This window comes from Perognathus longimembris, chromosome 3 (assembly GCF_023159225.1).
Source record: "Perognathus longimembris pacificus isolate PPM17 chromosome 3, ASM2315922v1, whole genome shotgun sequence".
Lineage (NCBI taxonomy): Eukaryota > Metazoa > Chordata > Mammalia > Rodentia > Heteromyidae > Perognathus > Perognathus longimembris.
In genome coordinates this window covers 117,370,649-117,389,352 of record NC_063163.1, presented here as the reverse complement: position 1 = coordinate 117,389,352, position 18,704 = coordinate 117,370,649, and the positions used below count along the sequence as shown (strand labels likewise).

The window sequence follows — 18,704 nt, the reverse complement described above, 5'->3', positions numbered from 1 at the left end:
CTTCCCTCGGCCAACGCCGAAGCCATCCTCACCGTGGTGGGCGGCCCTGATCCCTTTCTTCCCAGCGTGGCCAGGCCGCTCCACAGAACTGCCCTCGAGGCCAGGGCCATGTGGCCACCCAGGAGCCGGCTGGATACCCAGCCCTCACTATGTCCCGGGCTCCCGGGTGCCCACTTCTCCCGTGCCACCCAGACAGCTCTGAGGGAGGGCCGCGACGGGCATCCGCTGAGACTAAGAAACAGAAGAGCCCCCCCTCCCCCCAAAAAATAGACAAATGGAGGGTGGCCACAGTGTCCCTGGAGCAGGACGGGTGAACAGGCCGCACAGACCGCACACCCCTCCTCGCGGAAGCCACGCCTCCAGTCCGGACTTTGTCTGATTTGGAAGGCCTCGCCCAGCCGGCCAGGTGTCAGGACGCTCATTCTGCCCGTCAGGGCCACCGACCGGCACCATGCCTGAGAGGCGCTGGGAGCTGCCGCTGCCGCTGCTTCTGCTGGGGCTGGGGCTGAGGGCCCAGGGGGCCCTGCCCCCGCCCTGCGAGAGGTAGGCGTGCGGGAAGGGGGGCGGGGGGGGGGAGCCCTCAGCAGAGCGTCGGACGCGGAGCGAAGGCAAGCAAGGCAGGTCTCCTGTGCAGCCAGCGCTAGTTAGTCTGGGATGATGCCTGCCAGCCAGAGTCAAACTGACTCGTGGCCAAAGGCCCACGTCGAGCGTGCGACCGTGCCCGGGACCCCGGCTCCTCGGGAGGCTGAGATCTGAGGATCGCGCGTCCAAGCCAGCCCCGCCGGGAAACTCTGTGAGACTCTTATCTCCAGTTAACTACTCAGAAAAGTAGAAAAGTACTCAGAAGTGGGGCTGTGGCTCCAGTGGGAAAGTGCTAGTCTTGAGCACAAAGAGGCTCATGGACAGAGCCCAGGCCCTGAGTCCAAGCAAGCCCCAGAACCACCACCAACAACAAAGAAGGAAAGAAATATGTTCTCTAGATTGTCCCCTACATCTGCCCGGCGCTCCAAGCCTGGGTGTGCAGGGCCTCATTGCCTGTCAAGAGAGCTTGGTTCAGCCCTGGCCTGACATGTTCTCTGTGCCGGGAGAGAGTAGGCCAGCCATCCTTCCCGAGCCCCCCCTTTCCATCAGCTAGCTCGTGGGGCACAGACAGCCACTCCTGATGTTTTTGTCTATGATAACTAGCAGCTGTATGTGGGGTGTGTGTGTGTGTGTGTGTGTGTGTTGCCTCTACCACTGAACTATATACCTCCAGACCCATAACCAGAAACTTTCTCTGTAAGCATTTGATTATCTAGGCTTACAGTTACTCAGTAATTAATCGGCCGCTCAGCAAATGACCTAGTCCAAAGGCTCAGTGGCGAGCAGTTCCTGCCAATCCCTTCCCCAGCTGGGCGCTGCTCTCCTCTGGGGCAGGTGGGACTGAACCCCTCGGTGGAGCCGCACCGCTCAGCAGAACCCCACTGTGCCCACTCTCGCGTGACTCCTCCTCTGGAGGAGTCCACACACTGCCATCCGACCCCGTCAGATTCCAAAAGCCAGCAGTGCTCTTGGTCACGCCTGGCCTCCCTGCTTCAGCTGCCTGGCGACATCGTGTTCTGATGCTACACGAGCCCCCGGCCCGGGACTCCCCAGCGGGAATGAGATGCTGGGCTTCCCTAGCCGCGTCACCCATCTGTTCATTTCTTGACTCTCGGCTGCAGCGTCTCCTGGCCCTTTGCGATCCATTTTTTGTGTGTACCGGTATTGGGACTTGAACTTGGAATCTGGGTCTTGTTCCTTAGCTATTTTGCCCAAAGCTGGTATTCTACCAACTGAACTACGCATCTGGCTTCTTGGTAGTTAATTGGAGATCAGAGTCTCATGAACTTGCATGCCCAGGCTGGCTTTGAACCATGATCCTCAAACCTCAGCCTCCTGAGTAGCTCGATGTGAGCCATTGAACCTGAAAGGTAGAAAACCTTAGGTTTGGCCTCTGTGCTGGTCCCAACTGCGGGCAGCGATGCTACCCTAGCAGGATTTTTTGTTTGTTTGTTTTGTTTTTGTTGCCAGTCCTGGGCCTTGGACTCAGGCCCTGAGCACTGTCCCTGGCTTCTTTGTGCTCAAGGCTAGCACTCTGCCACTGGAGCCACAGCGCCACTTCTGGCCATTTTCTATATATGTGGTGCTGGGGAATCGAACCCAGGGCTTCATGTACACAAGGCAAGCGCTCTTGCCACTAGGCCATATCCCCAGCCCCCTGCTCCTGTTTTTATTTTATGTGCCGATATTGGGGCTTGAGCTCAGGGCCTTGCACTGTCACTTGGCTTTTCTGTTCGAGGCTGCGGCTCTCTTGCTCCACTTCCGGCTTCTTGGTGGCTCATTGTGGTCAGGGTCTCAGGGATGCTCAGGATTCTCGGATCTCAGCCTCCTGAGGAGCCAGGATTACAGGTGTGAGCCATGGGTGCCACGCACCAAATGTGTCAGTACCAAAGCCCTGAATGCCTTTCCTCTACCGGGCCTCGGAGACTGTCAAGAGCACAGCTCCTGTGCCGCACGAAGCCCTCATCCGTCATCTCAGGCGTGTGTGTTACCAGCTCGCACATGTGTGCACACAGCTCACGCGTACACATGTGCACACAGCTCACGCGTACACACGTGCACACAGCTCACGCGTACACATGTGCACACAGCTCATGCACACACACGTGCACACAGCTCATGCACACACGTGCCCACAGCTCATGCACACACACGTGCACACAGCTCACGCGTACACACGTGCACACAGCTCATGCATACACACAGGCACACAGCTCATGCACACACACGTGCACACAGCTCATGCATACACACAGGCACACAGCTCATGCACACAGCTCATGCACACACACGTGCCCACAGCTCATGCACACACACGTGCACACAGCTCATGCGTACACACAGGCACACAGCTCATGCACACACACGTGCACACAGCTCATGCGTACACATGTGCACACAGCTCACGCGTACACACGTGCACACAGCTCACGCGTACACACGTGCACACAGCTCATGCATACACACAGGCACACAGCTCATGTGCACACAGCTCATGCACACACGTGCACACAGCTCATGCACACACAGGCACACAGCTCATGCGTACACACGTGCCCACAGCTCATGCACACACACGTGCACACAGCTCATGCACACACGTGCACACAGCTCATGCACACACAGGCACACAGCTCATGTGCACACAGCTCATGCACACACACGTGCACACAGCTCATGCGTACACACGTGCACACAGCTCATGCACACACGTGCACACAGCTCATGCACACACGTGCACACAGCTCATGCACACACGTGCACACAGCTCATGCATACACACAGGCACACAGCTCATGTGCACACAGCTCATGCACACACACGTGCACACAGCTCATGCACACACACGTGCACACAGCTCATGCGTACACACGTGCCCACAGCTCATGCACACACACGTGCACACAGCTCATGCACACACGTGCACACAGCTCATGCACACACACGTGCACACAGCTCATGTGCACACAGCTCATGCACACACACGTGCACACAGCTCATGCACACACACGTGCACACAGCTCATGCGTACACACGTGCCCACAGCTCATGCACACACACGTGCACACAGCTCATGCACACACGTGCACACAGCTCATGCACACACGTGCACACAGCTCATGCATACACACAGGCACACAGCTCATGTGCACACAGCTCATGCGCACACACGTGCACACAGCTCATGCACACACACGTGCACACAGCTCATGCACACACACGTGCACACAGCTCATGCGTACACACAGGCACACAGCTCATGCACACACACGTGCACACAGCTCATGCACACACACAGGCACACAGCTCATGCACACACACGTGCACACAGCTCATGCACACACGTGCACACAGCTCATGCACACACACAGGCACACAGCTCATGCACACACACGTGCACACAGCTCATGCACACACACGTGCACACAGCTCATGCACACACACGTGCACACAGCTCATGCATACACACAGGCACACAGCTCATGCGCACACACACAGGCACACATGCCCACAGCTCACACATGTACATACACAGCTCATGCACACGCACACACGCACGCACGCACGCAGGGAACACCCCAGCAGCGGGCCCCAGGGCGCAGCCCCGCCCCTCGGCGGCCCCCTCTGCTGACTGGCCGTGTCCGCAGCCGGGTGTACTGTCGCGGGGAGCTGCTGCACCAGGTTCAGATGGCCAAGCTCTACCCCGACGACAAGCAGTTCGTGGACATGTCCCTGTCCGCGGCTCCAGGTGACGCCCTCGCCCTTCTCCCGCAGCCCCCACCCCAGAAACCGCGGTGACCCGAGGCCCGCGGGGGGGCGGGGGGGCAGGGCGGGCGCCCCGCTGACCCGCCCGCGGCCTGGGGTCCAGAGCAAGTGCTCCGGAGCTTCGGGGAGCTGGCGGCGGCGCACAACCACAGCGTCCCGGGGCCGCGGCTGCGCGCCTTCGTGCAGCAGCACTTCCGGGCCGCGGGGCAGGAGCTGGAGCCGTGGGCGCCCGAGGACTGGCACGGCAGGTACGGCCCCGAGCGGGGTGGGGGGGGGTGGGGGGGTGGGGGGCCCTCCCCCTCCCCCCCCCCGGGCCTGGCGGGCACGGTGCTCTTGCAGCCCCCGGCTCCTGCAGAGGATCTCCGACGCCAGGCTGCGCGCGTGGGCCGGGCAGCTGCACCAGATCTGGAGGAAGCTGGGGAAGAAGGTAACGCCCCCCCCCCCCGCGCCCCCCTCCTGCAAGGCCTCCCGGCCGCTCCCTCCCCAGCCCCGGCCGCCCCCTCGGGGCGGCAGCCGCGCATGCGCGCTCTGGACCGGGTCCTCTCCTCTCTCGGGGGCTCGGGGAGGCTGGAGGTTTGCCCCGGGCGCTCGGGACCCCCCCCTAAAGCCACGGACGCCTACACCCCGGGCTCGAGGGCCCGCCGCAGGCCCCCCTCGGGGTCCCCACGGCCAGCAGAGGGCTGGGCTCCGGGCGGGGCGGGCGAGGGCTGGCCCTCGGGCCGGGGGTGGTGCAGCAGGGTTGTGCGGGCGAGGGGGGGCGCACCCCCTCACGAGCCCCACCCCAGTGGGGCGGCCGCTGGGGCCTCGATCTGCCGTCCCCGGCCCGCTCGGGGCTTCCGCGCACTCGGGGCGCGCGGAGGCGGAGGCGGCCCCTGGGGGAGCGCGCGGCCCCCCGCCAGGCCCTGCGCCCGGAGCCCCCTCTCCTCACTGCAGATCAAGCCAGAGGTGCTGAGCCGGCCCGAGCGGTTCTCACTCATCTACTCCCCGCACCCCTTCATCGTGCCGGGCGGGCCGCTTCCTAGAGTTCTACTACTGGTGAGCTCCCAGCCAGAGGGGGTGCAGGGGTGAGGCGTGTGTGTGCAGGGGTGAGGCGTGTGTGTGCAGGGGTGAGTGAGGCGTGTGTGCAGGGGTGAGACGAGGGGGTGCAGGGGTGAGGCGTGTGTGCAAGGGTATGATGAGGGGGTGCAGGGGTGAGATGAGGGGGTGCAGGGGTGAGACGAGGGAGTGCAGGGGTGAGGAGTGTGTGTGCAGGGGTGAGGTGTGTGTGCAGGGGTGAGGCGGGGCAGAGGTGAGGTGTGTGTGCAGGGGTGAGGCGTGTGTGTGCAGCGGTGAGGCGTGTGTGTGCAGGGGTATGATGCGGGGGTGCAGGGCTGAGGCGTGTGTGTGCAGGGGTGAGGCGGCGGCAGAGGTGAGGCATGTGTGCAGGGCTTTGATGCGGGGGTGCAGGGCTGAGGCGTGTGTGTGCAGGGGTGAGGCGGGGTGCAGGGTGACGCGTGTGTGTGCAGGGGTGAGGCGGGGGCAGAGGTGAGGCGTGTGTGTGCAGGGGTGAGGCGGGGGCAGAGGTGAGGCGTGTGTGTGCAGGGGTGAGGCGGGGTGCAGGGTGACGCGTGTGTGTGCAGGGGTATGATGCGGGGGTGCAGGGGGTGAGGTGTGTGTGTGCAGGGGTGAGGCGGGGGCAGAGGTGAGGCGTGTGTGTGCAAGGGTGAGGCGGGGTGCAGGGTGAGGCGTGTGTGTGCAGGGGTATGATGCGGGGGTGCAGGGGTGAGGCGTGTGTGTGCAGGGGTGAGGCGGGGGCAGAGGTGAGGCGTGTGTGTGCAAGGGTGAGGCGGGGGCAGAGGTGAGGCATGTGTGCAGGGGTATGATGCGGGGGTGCAGGGGTGAGGCGTGTGTGTGCAGGGGTGAGGCGGGGGCAGAGGTGAGGCGTGTGTGTGCAGGGGTGAGGCGGGGGCAGAGGTGAGGCGTGTGTGTGCAGGGGTGAGGCGGGGTGCAGGGTGAGGCGTGTGTGCAGGGGTATGATGCGGGGGTGCAGGGCTGAGGCGTGTGTGTGCAGGGGTGAGGCGGGGGCAGAGGTGAGGCATGTGTGTGCAGGGGTGAGGCGGGGGTGCAGGGTGAGGCGTGTGTGTGCAGGGGTATGATGAGGGGGTGCAGGGGTGAGGCGTGTGTGTGCAGGGGTGAGGCGGGGGCAGAGGTGAGGCGTGTGTGTGCAGGGGTGAGGCGGGGTGCAGGGTGACGCGTGTGTGTGCAGGGGTATGATGCGGGGGTGCAGGGGTGAGGTGTGTGTGTGCAGGGGTGAGGCGGGGGCAGAGGTGAGGCGTGTGTGTGCAAGGGTGAGGCGGGGTGCAGGGTGAGGCGTGTGTGTGCAGGGGTGAGGCGGGGTGCAGGGTGAGGCGTGTGTGTGCAGGGGTATGATGCGGGGGTGCAGGGCTGAGGCGTGTGTGTGCAGGGGTGAGGCGGGGGCAGAGGTGAGGCGTGTGTGTGCAGGGGTGAGGCAGGGTGCAGGGTGACGCGTGTGTGTGCAGGGGTATGATGCGGGGGTGCAGGGCTGAGGCGTGTGTGTGCAGGGGTGAGGCGGGGCAGAGGTGAGGCGTGTGTGCAAGCGTGAGGCGGGGTGCAGGGTGAGGCGTGTGTGTGCAGGGGTATGATGCGGGGGTGCAGGGGTGAGGTGTGTGTGTGCAGGGGTGAGGCGGGGGCAGAGGTGAGGCGTGTGTGTGCAGGGGTGAGGCGGGGTGCAGGGGTGACGCGTGTGTGTGCAGGGGTATGATGAGGGGGTGCAGGGGTGAGGTGTGTGTGTGCAGGGGTGAGGCGGGGGCAGAGGTGAGGTGTGTGTGCAGGGGTGAGGCGGGGTGCAGGGTGACGCGTGTGTGTGCAGGGGTATGATGAGGGGGTGCAGGGGTGAGGTGTGTGTGTGCAGGGGTGAGGCGGGGGCAGAGGTGAGGCGTGTGTGTGCAGGGGTGAGGCGGGGTGCAGGGGTGACGCGTGTGTGTGCAGGGGTGAGGCGGGGGCAGAGGTGAGGCGTGTGTGTGCAAGGGTGAGGCGGGGTGCAGGGTGAGGCGTGTGTGTGCAGGGGTGAGGCGGGGTGCAGGGTGAGGCGTGTGTGTGCAGGGGTATGATGCGGGGGTGCAGGGCTGAGGCGTGTGTGTGCAGGGGTGAGGCGGGGGCAGAGGTGAGGCGTGTGTGTGCAGGGGTGAGGCGGGGGCGGAGATGAGGCATGTGTGTGCAGGGGTGAGGCGGGGTGCAGGGTGAGGCGTGTGTGTGCAGGGGTATGATGCGGGGGTGCAGGGCTGAGGCGTGTGTGTGCAGGGGTGAGGCGGGGGCAGAGGTGAGGCGTGTGTGTGCAGGGGTGAGGCAGGGTGCAGGGTGACGCGTGTGTGTGCAGGGGTATGATGCGGGGGTGCAGGGCTGAGGCGTGTGTGTGCAGGGGTGAGGCGGGGCAGAGGTGAGGCGTGTGTGCAAGCGTGAGGCGGGGTGCAGGGTGAGGCGTGTGTGTGCAGGGGTATGATGCGGGGGTGCAGGGGTGAGGTGTGTGTGTGCAGGGGTGAGGCGGGGGCAGAGGTGAGGCGTGTGTGTGCAGGGGTGAGGCGGGGTGCAGGGGTGACGCGTGTGTGTGCAGGGGTATGATGAGGGGGTGCAGGGGTGAGGTGTGTGTGTGCAGGGGTGAGGCGGGGGCAGAGGTGAGGTGTGTGTGCAGGGGTGAGGCGGGGTGCAGGGTGACGCGTGTGTGTGCAGGGGTATGATGAGGGGGTGCAGGGGTGAGGTGTGTGTGTGCAGGGGTGAGGCGGGGGCAGAGGTGAGGCGTGTGTGTGCAGGGGTGAGGCGGGGTGCAGGGGTGACGCGTGTGTGTGCAGGGGTATGATGAGGGGGTGCAGGGGTGAGGTGTGTGTGTGCAGGGGTGAGGCGGGGGCAGAGGTGAGGCGTGTGTGTGCAGGGGTGAGGCGGGGTGCAGGGGTGACGCGTGTGTGTGCAGGGGTATGATGCGGGGGTGCAGGGGTGAGGTGTGTGTGTGCAGGGGTGAGGCGGGGGCAGAGGTGAGGCGTGTGTGTGCAGGGGTGAGGCGGGGTGCAGGGGTGACGCGTGTGTGTGCAGGGGTATGATGAGGGGGTGCAGGGGTGAGGTGTGTGTGTGCAGGGGTGAGGCGGGGGCAGAGGTGAGGTGTGTGTGCAGGGGTGAGGCGGGGTGCAGGGTGACGCGTGTGTGTGCAGGGGTATGATGAGGGGGTGCAGGGGTGAGGTGTGTGTGTGCAGGGGTGAGGCGGGGGCAGAGGTGAGGCGTGTGTGTGCAGGGGTGAGGCGGGGGCAGAGGTGAGGCGTGTGTGTGCAGGGGTGAGGCGGGGGGTCATTGGTGAGGCGGAGGGGGGGTGTCAGCAGGTAACCCAGGACCCGTGCCCTGGAGGGTGGGAGGTGATGCCGGTGGCCCCTCTCCCCAGGGACTCCTACTGGGTCATGGAGGGCCTGCTCCTCTCTGAGATGACCAGGACGGTGGAGGGCATGCTGCGGAACTTCCTGAGCCTGGTGAAGACGTGAGCGCGGGGGCGGGCGGCTGGGGCTGGGCCGCGTGGCCGCCCGCAGGGCCTCTGAGGCGGTGTCTCTTGGCAGCTACGGGCATGTCCCCAATGGCGGGCGCGTGTACTACCTGCAGCGGAGCCAGCCCCCGCTCCTGACCCTCATGATGGACCGGTACCTGAGCCACACCTACAACGTCAGCTTCCTGCGGTGAGTGGGGGGGGCGGCCTGGGCTGGGGGGGGGGCGGGGCCGGCCTGGACCCAGTGAGCGCCGTCTGGCTTCCCTCCAGGGAGAACATCGAGACCTTGGCCCTGGAACTGGACTTCTGGGCCGTCAACAGGACCGTCTCCGTGAGCGTGGGGGGGAAGAGCTACGCCCTGAACCGGTACCACGTTCCCTACGGGGGACCCAGGTGAGGACCCGCTCGGCGCCCTCTCCGATCTGTTCAGAACGCCTGCAGTCCCGCTGGCTACCCGGGGGGCTGAGGTTCCAGGATGGCGGTCGGAAGACGGCCTGGCAGGGAAGTCTGTGAGGCTCTCATCTCCAGTGAACTCTCAGGCGGTAGAGTGCTAGCTTGCCTTGAGTGACCAAAAGGTGAGGGACAGCTCCCAGGCCCTGAGGTGAAGCCCCAGGACTGTGTGTGTACACACGCACACACACACACACACACACACACACGGGAGGCTTGAGATGAGGGCCTCAGCGCCCGCTAGTCAGGCTCCCCCTCCTCCCTTTCTCAGGCCCGAGTCCTACAGCAAAGACACCGAGCTGGCAGACACGGTGCCCGCAGGTGAGAGCCGCCCGGCAGGGCCCGCGCCCCGGCCCCGCAGCTGGCAGGCAGCCGGCCTCCCGCGGCCTCTCCCCGCAGCCAGCCGGGCCGGGGCCCTTGCTTTCTCCTCGCAGGGCACCGAGAGGCCCTGTGGGCCGAGCTGAAGGCTGGGGCCGAGTCCGGCTGGGACTTCTCGTCACGCTGGCTTGTCGGAGGCCCAGACCCTGACCTGCTCAGTAGCATCCGAACCAGCAAACTGGTGCCTGTGGACCTGAACGCCTTCCTGTGCCAGGCAGAGGAGCTCATGAGCAAATTCTACTTGTTACTAGGTGAGCCCGGGCAGCGGCGGCCACCCTGGGTCCCCACATCCACTCGGCGTGGAGGTACAAAGAACCCTGAGAAGTTTTGGTTTGGTGCCGGTCGTGGGGCTTGAACCCGGCCCTCCGGTCTCCTGTTCCTGCTCTACCATTTGAACCGTTTACTTTTTGTTTCTGCTTTGGTCAGTCATGGGGCTCGAACTCAGAGCCTCGGTGCTGTCCCTGAGCTCTTCTGCTCTGCCACGTTGAGCCGCAGCTCCACTTCCAGCTGGTGGCTAAGTGGAGGCAGGTGCCTCGTGGACTTGCTGCCGGGCCTGGCTTCAAACAGTGATCCCAGGGCCTCAGCATCCCACGTAGCCAGGATTACAGCTGCGGTCACCTGGGACCTGTAGAAGCCCACCCCATCTTCACTCTCCAGCGCCTTTAAAGCTCTGAGGGCCTCTGGGCCTGGGGTGGGGGGTGTATATACCCCAGTCCATCTGCCCAAACGCTCAACACCCCAAAGCTGACCATTGACACCTATCCTTTAGAGCCTGGGAAACTCACCCAGGCAGGAGGAAGGGCCAGGGACAGGGCCCAGGGAGCAAGGCAGCGCCACTGGCCACAGACGCGAGGACCCAGACACAGGGACAGGCCTCCCAAAGCAGCCGGGATTGCTTCCTCCTGGGGACGAACGCGGGGGAAAGAGAGCAAAGCGGAGCCGCGCTGTGATGCTTGGTGCCAAGGGCGCCTCCTGAGACCCAATGTCCCCAGGGAACGCCTCCCAGGCCGCCAGGTACCGGAACTTGCGGGCCCAGCGCCTGGCCGCCATGCAGGCCGTCCTCTGGGATGAGCAGAAAGGAGCCTGGTTCGACTACGACTTGGAAAAGGGGAAGAACAACCTGGAGTTTTACCCATCCAACCTCACCCCGCTCTGGGCCGGCTGCTTCTCTGGCAACAGCATCCCAGACAAGGCTCTGAAATACCTGGAGGTGAGGGCATTAGGGAGGGTGGAGAAGGCTGGGGGTGGGCGGGTGGGTGGGAGGGAGGGGCAGGTCTGGGGCTCTAAACCAGCACCGCTTTGCTGACTGAGCAGAGACCTGGCAGGAGCAGCCATTCATTCCCTGCTCCCCGGGCCAACCTTAGCCCGTAGTTCCCACGGCGACCAGAGGGGGGCAGCGGGGAGCCAAGGAGACCAGGGCCAGGAAGGCTTCCTCAGGACCCAGTCTCCTGGCTGACACTTAGAATATCTGGAACCTTCTAGGACAGCCAGGTCCTGACCTACCGGCACGGGATTCCAACCTCTCTCGTCAACACAGGCCAGCAGTGGGACTCCCCCAATGGCTGGGCCCCCCTGCAGGACCTGGTCATCAGAGGTAGGGAGGCGGGCTCGGGGCGGCTGCCAGGCCCTGGCCCCAGGAAGGAGGGGTCAAGCGGGGCCTCTGGGAGGTGTGAACAAAGGACCAGGCCGCCTCCTTCCCCTGCCCCCCTGCTCCTCCGGCCCCGCTCAGCACCCACGTCCACCCGTCCCTTCTTCCCTCCGCCCTGACGACCAGAAAGGCGGCCTGGGGCCAAGGCCTCTCCCCGCCCCGGGTGAGGCAAGTCCCCGGGCTCTGGCTGCCTGGGATGGAGGAGGCTCTGCAGACTCAGGCCCTGCCTGGGGCGGGGTTCTAGGCTTGGCCCAGTCAAGTTCCCCCCGGACTCAAGAAGTGGCTTTCCAGCTGGCCCAGAACTGGATCAGAACCAACTTTGACGTCTACTCCCACAAGTCAGCCATGTATGAGAAGGTGAGCCAGGGTGGGGGTCGCTCTGTCTCCCACAGGGAGTGGGGGGGAGGGGAAGGGGGGCAGGCTTTTCCGGGAGCAGGGCCGCCCAGCCAGGACGGTGGCGACACCCAGTGGCCATGGCTGGAAACTGCGGGAGTCAGAGCTGCAGGCCCTACTGGGGTGGGGGCTGGGGCCAGCGCCTGACCTGCAGCCCTGCTCTTGTCCCCAGTATGACGTGGTCAGTGGTGGACAGCCCGGCGGTGGAGGGGAGTATGACGTCCAGGTGAGCGGGGCGGGGCCGGCTGGTGAGTCCCCCCACCCCCACCCACCCCCGCGGGCCCTGCCTGTCCCCACCGCCCCGCCTCTCTCTAGGAGGGCTTTGGCTGGACCAACGGTGTGGCCCTGATGCTCCTGGACCGCTACGGGGACCGGCTGAGCGCGGGAGCCCCGCGGGCGCGCCAGGTGCCCGGCTTTCTGCTGGCCACGCTTCTGCTCGGCTTCCTGCCTCAGTGTCCCTGAGGCGGAGGACACGGACAGCCTCCCTGCCACCTGCCTCCCTCCCCTCATTAAACTCCTCTCCCCGCCCTTCTCCCAGCTGCCTTCTGTTCTGAGGAACCGGGGCCGGGCCGTGAGCCGGAGCTCAGCGGCTGGGGGGGTAGAGGGGTCCCAGGGTCTCTCCTGCCATCTTTACTAGAGGGGGAGCCCCGCAGACGCCCCCACACGCTGGCCTGTCACGCGCCTCCATAGTCCAAATGTTTTTTATTGTTCTGCTGAAATGCTTAAAAATACTGCAACTCCCCCCCCAGCGAGGGTCCAGTGCTGGGAGCAGGGGGGGGAGGTGGCTTAGTGTTAAGGCGTGAAGGGCTGAGGCCCATCAGCTGGAGGCCTGGTCCTCCCCTCTCCTCTCTACCCCGTTCTGGAGGCTGGCCCAGCCCAGCCCCTCCCCCCCGCCATCCTCCGTGGGACCCCAGCACCCCCTTCCCTGCCGGGCATCCGCGTGGGAGGAGAGGACGGCGTCCTGGCTTCCTCTCCCGTCTGCATCGGTGCCATCCCTTCTGGCTCTAAGCAAAGGCACGAGTGGGAGGGAGAGGACCGGGCTGGGGGACCCGGGGAGGGGCGGGGAGGTGTCCAGCCCCCTCCCCCACGGAGATGCCCAGAAGGCTGGGCTGGAGAGATGGCGGCGCGTACCCTCACGTGCCCACAGCCGAAGTGGCGGCGGCGGCGGGCAGCCGCGCCCGTGGCAGTGAGGCGGTCTCCACGGGGAGGAGGCCAGGGCCACGGGTCCGCCTCGCGGGGCGGGACGGGGCCTCGAGGTGAGCTGACACGAGGGCTCTCCAGCCTTGAGCCAAGTACTGGAGTGTGACTGGAGGAGACGGGGGCCACGCGGGGCGGCCACGTAGGACGGCCACGCGGGGCGCGGCTCTCAGCCCCCGGAGCCCCTGAGGAGGGGCTGAGGTGGGAGGGGATCTTTGGCAGATTCTGGTACCATAATTTGTCAGAGAAAACGGGCTGGGGGGAGCAGGTGCCGGGTTCGAGGTGGTCAGCGGGCCCCGGGGGGACCGTGGACGCGTGGGCTCCCGGGGGCGGCGAAGCCCCTTCCCGACCGCTCCTCTCTGGCTGGTTCTTCAGCGCTGGAACCCAGAACCTCGCAGCCCCGAGCCGCTGACGCGACGCTGCTGGGGGCGGGGGGCCCGGGCGGCGCCTGGTGGAGGTTGGCATCTCGGGGGGTCCGGAAGGCCCGGCGGGTCAGTTCATGAACTGAGTGTAGCCCTCGGCGCCCGTGACGATGACGTCCATCCAGATGCGCATGGCCTCGGCCGAGGGGGCCACCATGTAGTAGAGCCGGTCGTGGGTCTTCACGCAGAAGGTGAGGGCTGGGTTTGGGCTCTGCCGGCGGAAGAGAGGACGGACTGAGGCGGGGTGGGGTGGGCCGAGCCCTCCTCTCCCCCCCCCCCCACACTGTGGTTGGCACCACCAGGTTCAAGAGTGGCTACAAGAAAATCTGCCCCCAAAGGCCCGAGAGGGGCAGTTAGTTCCCTGGGCAGAGAAGAGGCGGGAAGGCAGGAGAGCGGTGAGCGAGACCCCAGAGCCCGGACCCCAGGGGAGCGGAGGTCAGGGCTGGGGGGGGGGGGCTGCCGGCGGGAGCGAGGCTGGCGCCCCCTGCAGGGCTCCCTCCAGCCCTCACACAGCCCACAGCTTCCAAAGAGAGAAGCAGCCTCCACCCACCGGCTTCCTCTCCTCTCCGCCCCGGGCCTGGGGGCGTTAGAAGGGCTGAGATGGGGGGTGGGGGGGCCCGGGGTCAGGGGCTGGCGTGAATGGCGCAGTTCTGGTTAGAGGCAGGTGGGGAGGGGGTACCTCGGTCACCATAGTGAAGCGGAAAAGCCTCTTCTGGGAGGGGGAGGGAGAAAGGAAGAGACGGTTGACAAAGAGAAGGAGGACTTGGGGGAGCCCCTGCGCCGGGTGGCCAGTCCTTCCCCCCCCCCCGGCCCCCCGGGCCACCCCCGCGTCTGACCTTGGCCGCGCTGCGCAGGTGGTCGTAGTACACCTCCTCGATGGCCTGGAAGTAGATGACCCCCTTCAGTTTCGTCTCGTGCTTGTCTGCAAACGGACACGGGCGGGGTCAGGAGGGGGAGGGCGTGGCGTGCAGGACCCGGGCTTCCCACACAGAGGCCAGCGTGTCCCCCCCACCCCCACCTCGCCGTCAGCCTCGCGCCTCGTGACGGAATGCAAAACCATACCGAGTGGCCCAGCCGTCCCGGCGCGAGAACACACACCAGAACACACTCCATGGTTCCGGCCAAGCCATGGAGAAGCACACGGCGTAGCAGAGGGCGGGGGGGGTGGTGGGGGGGAGGAACACCTGGCAGAACTGTGGCTGGCCCCCTGGCCACAACCGTCAACAGTAGGAAGGAAAGCCGGGCGTCGGGGGCGCAAGCCTAGCTACTCAGGAGCCTCGAACCCCAGAACCATGGCTCAAAGCCAGACCGAGCAGGCACGGCTTTGAGACCCAGGAAAGTCCACGAGACTCGTATCTCCCGGTTAGCCACCTAAAAGGGGGAGTGGAGTTGTGGTTCAAGCAGGAAAGCACCAGTCTTGAGCAAAACGCTCAGGAGCAGCACCCAGGCCCTGAGTTCAAGCCCCAGCACCAGAACAACAGTAACCAGTGAGGAAGGTGCCAGGCACCTGTAATCCCTGGGAAGCAGGAGAGCGAAGCGTTCAGTCCGGCCTGAACTCATCAGTGGAGACGCTATCTCAAACAGATTTTTACGAATACAACCAAGTATCCATTAAGCACAGATGGTCCAATAAATTACGGTGATCCACGGGATAGAATACGGATGTCAACGGGTTTCCCATACAGTTTTTCCGTTTGTTTTAGGAAGCACAGGGGTGTGAACTGCTAGGCGGGGACTTGGCCGCTTGAGCCCCGCGATGGATTATCCCACAACTGATAAACACAATGATATCGAAACACCAGCTACAGACAGAGAGGCCTGTCGCTGAGTTTAGATTGAGAAATAAACCTGTACAATACACCCAGCTGCCGGGCACTGCTGGCTCACGCCTGTCATCCTAACTACTCAGGAGGCTGAGGTCTGAGGATCGCGGTTCAAAGCCAGCCTAGGTAGGAAAGTCTGTGAGACTCTTATCTCCGATAAACTACTCAGAAAAAGCCAAACGGGGTGCTGTGGACTTGCTCAAGTGATAGAGCGCTTAGCCTCGAGCACAAAAAGGCTCGGGGACCGCGCCGAGGCCCTGAATTCAAGCCCCAGGGCCAGAAAAAAAATACACCTAGTTATAAACACCTATCGATCTATTTGGTACAGAAAGACCACTAAGACGCACGAGGAGGCAGAGATGAGAACGTCCGAGTCACCGTAGCAGGTGGGGACGGACCTCCCAAACTTCTTCATCCATCTCGATTACTGAACCATCTGGACACGCTGACCTCACGTTGAGAAGAAAAAGGCACAACAGGGCCTCGGTGCCCGCGCGAGGCTCCGCCACACAGCGACGCTGAGCCCAGGGACGGCCGGAGGAAGGAGGGCCGAGTGGCAGAGCGGGGTGACCTCCTGGAATGGAGGGGCCGCGCACCACCAGGGAGAGCTGAGCCTGCGCCCCTCACCGGTGGCAAACCCGGTCTCAGAAGCGACGGCCAATACCCTTGACCATGAGCCGGAGTCCCACGGGAGAGGCCATGGCGGTCACTAGGGTCAGAGGTGACAGCTAGCAGCAGCGAGCCCCGCCCCGGGGTCTCGCCCAGCGAGTCCTGGATGGCCTGCATGGCTGCATCCCTGGTCCCGGCTCCAGCCTTCCAGGGGCCCTGCTTCACCATCCAGCTCCTCTTCTACCAGGCAGAGGGAGAAGCTTCCAGAAGCAAACCTGTGCCTGCCACCTCCTTCAGCCCGCGGCCTTCCCTGCTGGCTCCTTGGCTCGGCAAAGGCCGTTTCCAGACGGGGGCCCTCGTGTCCCTCCATCTCGCCGCATGGCCTCCCCGGCCCCAAGGCCAGGGTCTGGGGAGCCGCTGAGCCGGCCGACCCCTCATGCACCGGGACTTCTTCCTGCTGCTGCTGCTTCCCTCGGCCAACGCCGAAGCCATCCTCAAGACCCAGTGCAAAAACCACCCCTACAACACACGGTTGTGAATCCTGTGCAGCATTCACCGTGCTGAACCGGAGCCCTCCTCGATCCATAACTTCAGCTCTGCCAACACCGGCAGGCAGGGCACGGCATGGCACTGAGACAACTTGGCACTGGGACCCAGAGGGAAAGCAGAGCTCCTCCTCTTCTGGAACCGGGGTAGCTCAGCAGTAGATCGCCTGCCTGGCATGCGCAGGGCCCTGGGCTCCATCCCGTGGGGCAAAACCAACCCGACCCCCCTCCTAGAGTGGGGGGAAGATGCAGACGCCGCTCCCCATGAGCCGGGGGGGGGGGGTGAGGAACGGCAGGCCCGCAGCTTGCCAACGAGTATGAGATGCAAGAACACGTTCAAAGCACCCAGCACACAGCGCGGCCTCGGTCTCTTCGTCGCCGTGAGCTGGGACGATGTCCCACGACAGACAGACCCCGGGGAGCTGCTCCGAGGAGGGCGGGAGCCGGTGCGGGTGCAGGTGAGGCAGACCCTCCCGAGGCTTCAGATCCCACCAGACACCACCCTGTACCCGGGTGCCTGCCCCACGTGCAGGGCACACCCGCGTCCCGGTCCCAGCTCCAGTGCTGCTTTCTCCCGGGGACGTGGACCCTGGCTCCAGGCCTCCCCTCCCTGCCCCCATCCTCGGTCGGGCCCCCATCTTCTTCATTAGCTCTAATCCCGCAATTCCCAGTCTCGGCGCCTTTCTGCGCCACCCGTTGGCTCCGGTCTGCTTCTTTGCCTGGCTTCCTTCCCTGTCCCCCACCTGCCAGAACTCGGTCTCCTTTTGTCTCACGGACGCGAAGGAGGGTCACAGTCGGCGAGCACCTGCCCGGCCCGTGGTCAGCGCCGGCTTCCGGCCCCCTGCCTCCCCCCTCCTTCCCCACACAGGAAACGGCGCCCTCCCCACTTCCGCTCCGCCTCTCGGGACTTAGGACCCGACCTTTCACACGGGTGTGATGCGCTCGGTCCAGTTTGGCCCGGAGGACGCCCCGGCTGGCACGCGCTGGGCGGATGGCACACACGCGTGCGCCGGTCATCACGTTAGGACCACGGGGGCAGCTGTCCCTCCGCCTCTCACCCTCACCCCTCTGAACGAGAGGCCCCCTCGCCCCCGCTTCTGAGCCACGGGCCCCCAGTCATGATGCCCAGGCCGCGGCTCCCCCGCATCCCCTCGGCTCCCGGGCCCTCGAGGCGGGCGCTCTCCTACTTGAGCCACGCCCCCACTTCCGCCTCTTTGGCGTTAACTGGACTTTTCCTCCGGGGCCGGCCTCGGAGCGTGGCCATCTTGCGTGTCCCACGGCCTAGAGCTCCGCTCAGAAGCTTCTAGATGCTCGGTAATACTACAGAGTAAGCGCGCGGATTTGAATCGAGTTCACGTTGCACTTTGGCCAGCCAGAGCCTCTGGAGACGTCTAGAAGACTAGCTTTGGGGCTGTGGAGCCCAGGGGTCCCCCGCTCCGGCCCCAGGACTGCCCGGGGACACTCACCCACGTAGTAGGAGAGGGTGCGCTTGAGCCGGTCAAACACAAACCAGCGCTTCTTCCACGACTTAATCTTGCCGCCCATCTTGACCAAGTAGCCACGGCAGACCTGGTGGGAAGGGGCGGTGAGGAAGGAGCCGGATGGGCGGCACCCGGGCGTCCCCGGGCCATCCCCAGCACCCCCTCCGGCAGCCGCCAATCTAACCGCCTCACACTGGGTTAGGCTGGGGCAGGAGCGGAGGCCCCCATTCCATCCGCGGCCCGGAGGGGGGCCTCGGACCCAGGCCCTTCCCCAGCAGCCACGGCCGCGCAGGCCTGGTACCTTGCTGCTGAGCACCACATGCAGACACGTGTCCACTCCGTGGCCTGACGACTCAATGTGGGTCTTCAGGTCAAAGTCCTCCTTCCGGATTGGCAGGTAGCGGGTCAGGGGTCGGGCCTGGGGGCAAAGGGCAAGGTCAGCAATCTCCTCTCTTGTCCCATCATTCCTTTGTCCTGGCCTCTCACCTTCAGTCCTGAGTCCCCTCCAACCTAACACAAGCGTGTGCACACAGATGCACACACACACACACACCAGCTGGAGCAAACCTCAGTTTCTGGGCCAATAAGTCCCAGGTATAAGTCTGCTTGTGCAAAGCAAACGTGTGTTTGTGTGCCAGTACTGGGCCTTGAATTCAGAACCTGGGCACTGTCCCTTTGCGTTTCACTCCAAGTCGGCATGCTATTACTTGAGTCCCCGCTCTACTTCCGGCTTCTTAGTGGTTCATTGGAGTTAAGAGTCTCACGGAGCCAGGCACCAGTGGCTCACGCCTGTCATCCTAGCTACTCAGGAGGCTGAGATCTGAGGATCCTGGTTCAGAGCCAACCCAGGCAGGAAAGTCCATGAGACTCTTATCTCTGTAGCTAGGATCAC

The 18,704-nt window shown here is 64.7% G+C and overlaps 2 protein-coding genes across 2 annotated transcripts in view; one reads left to right on the top strand and one right to left on the bottom strand.

The window, feature by feature from the left end:
* Positions 1–423: 423 nt before the first annotated feature.
* Treh (trehalase) lies at positions 424–12,288 on the top strand. Its single transcript, XM_048343944.1, is given in 16 exon segments — positions 424–543; positions 4,230–4,330; positions 4,451–4,595; positions 4,687–4,774; positions 5,281–5,355; positions 5,357–5,382; positions 8,771–8,863; positions 8,940–9,056; positions 9,137–9,259; positions 9,588–9,637; positions 9,751–9,945; positions 10,687–10,904; positions 11,177–11,288; positions 11,587–11,699; positions 11,908–11,961; positions 12,051–12,288. Coding segments are annotated over 16 exon segments (1,749 nt in total). The 5' UTR covers positions 424–451; the 3' UTR covers positions 12,198–12,288.
* A 132-nt stretch (positions 12,289–12,420) lies between these two features.
* Positions 12,421–18,704, bottom strand: part of Phldb1 (pleckstrin homology like domain family B member 1) — a 34,927-nt gene continuing 28,643 nt past the window's right edge. Inside the window, 5 exon segments of the mRNA XM_048343943.1 lie at positions 12,421–13,565; positions 14,034–14,066; positions 14,191–14,276; positions 17,798–17,900; positions 18,114–18,230. Of these exon segments, the coding sequence (XP_048199900.1) occupies positions 13,425–13,565; positions 14,034–14,066; positions 14,191–14,276; positions 17,798–17,900; positions 18,114–18,230 (480 nt within the window). The 3' untranslated portion in view covers positions 12,421–13,424.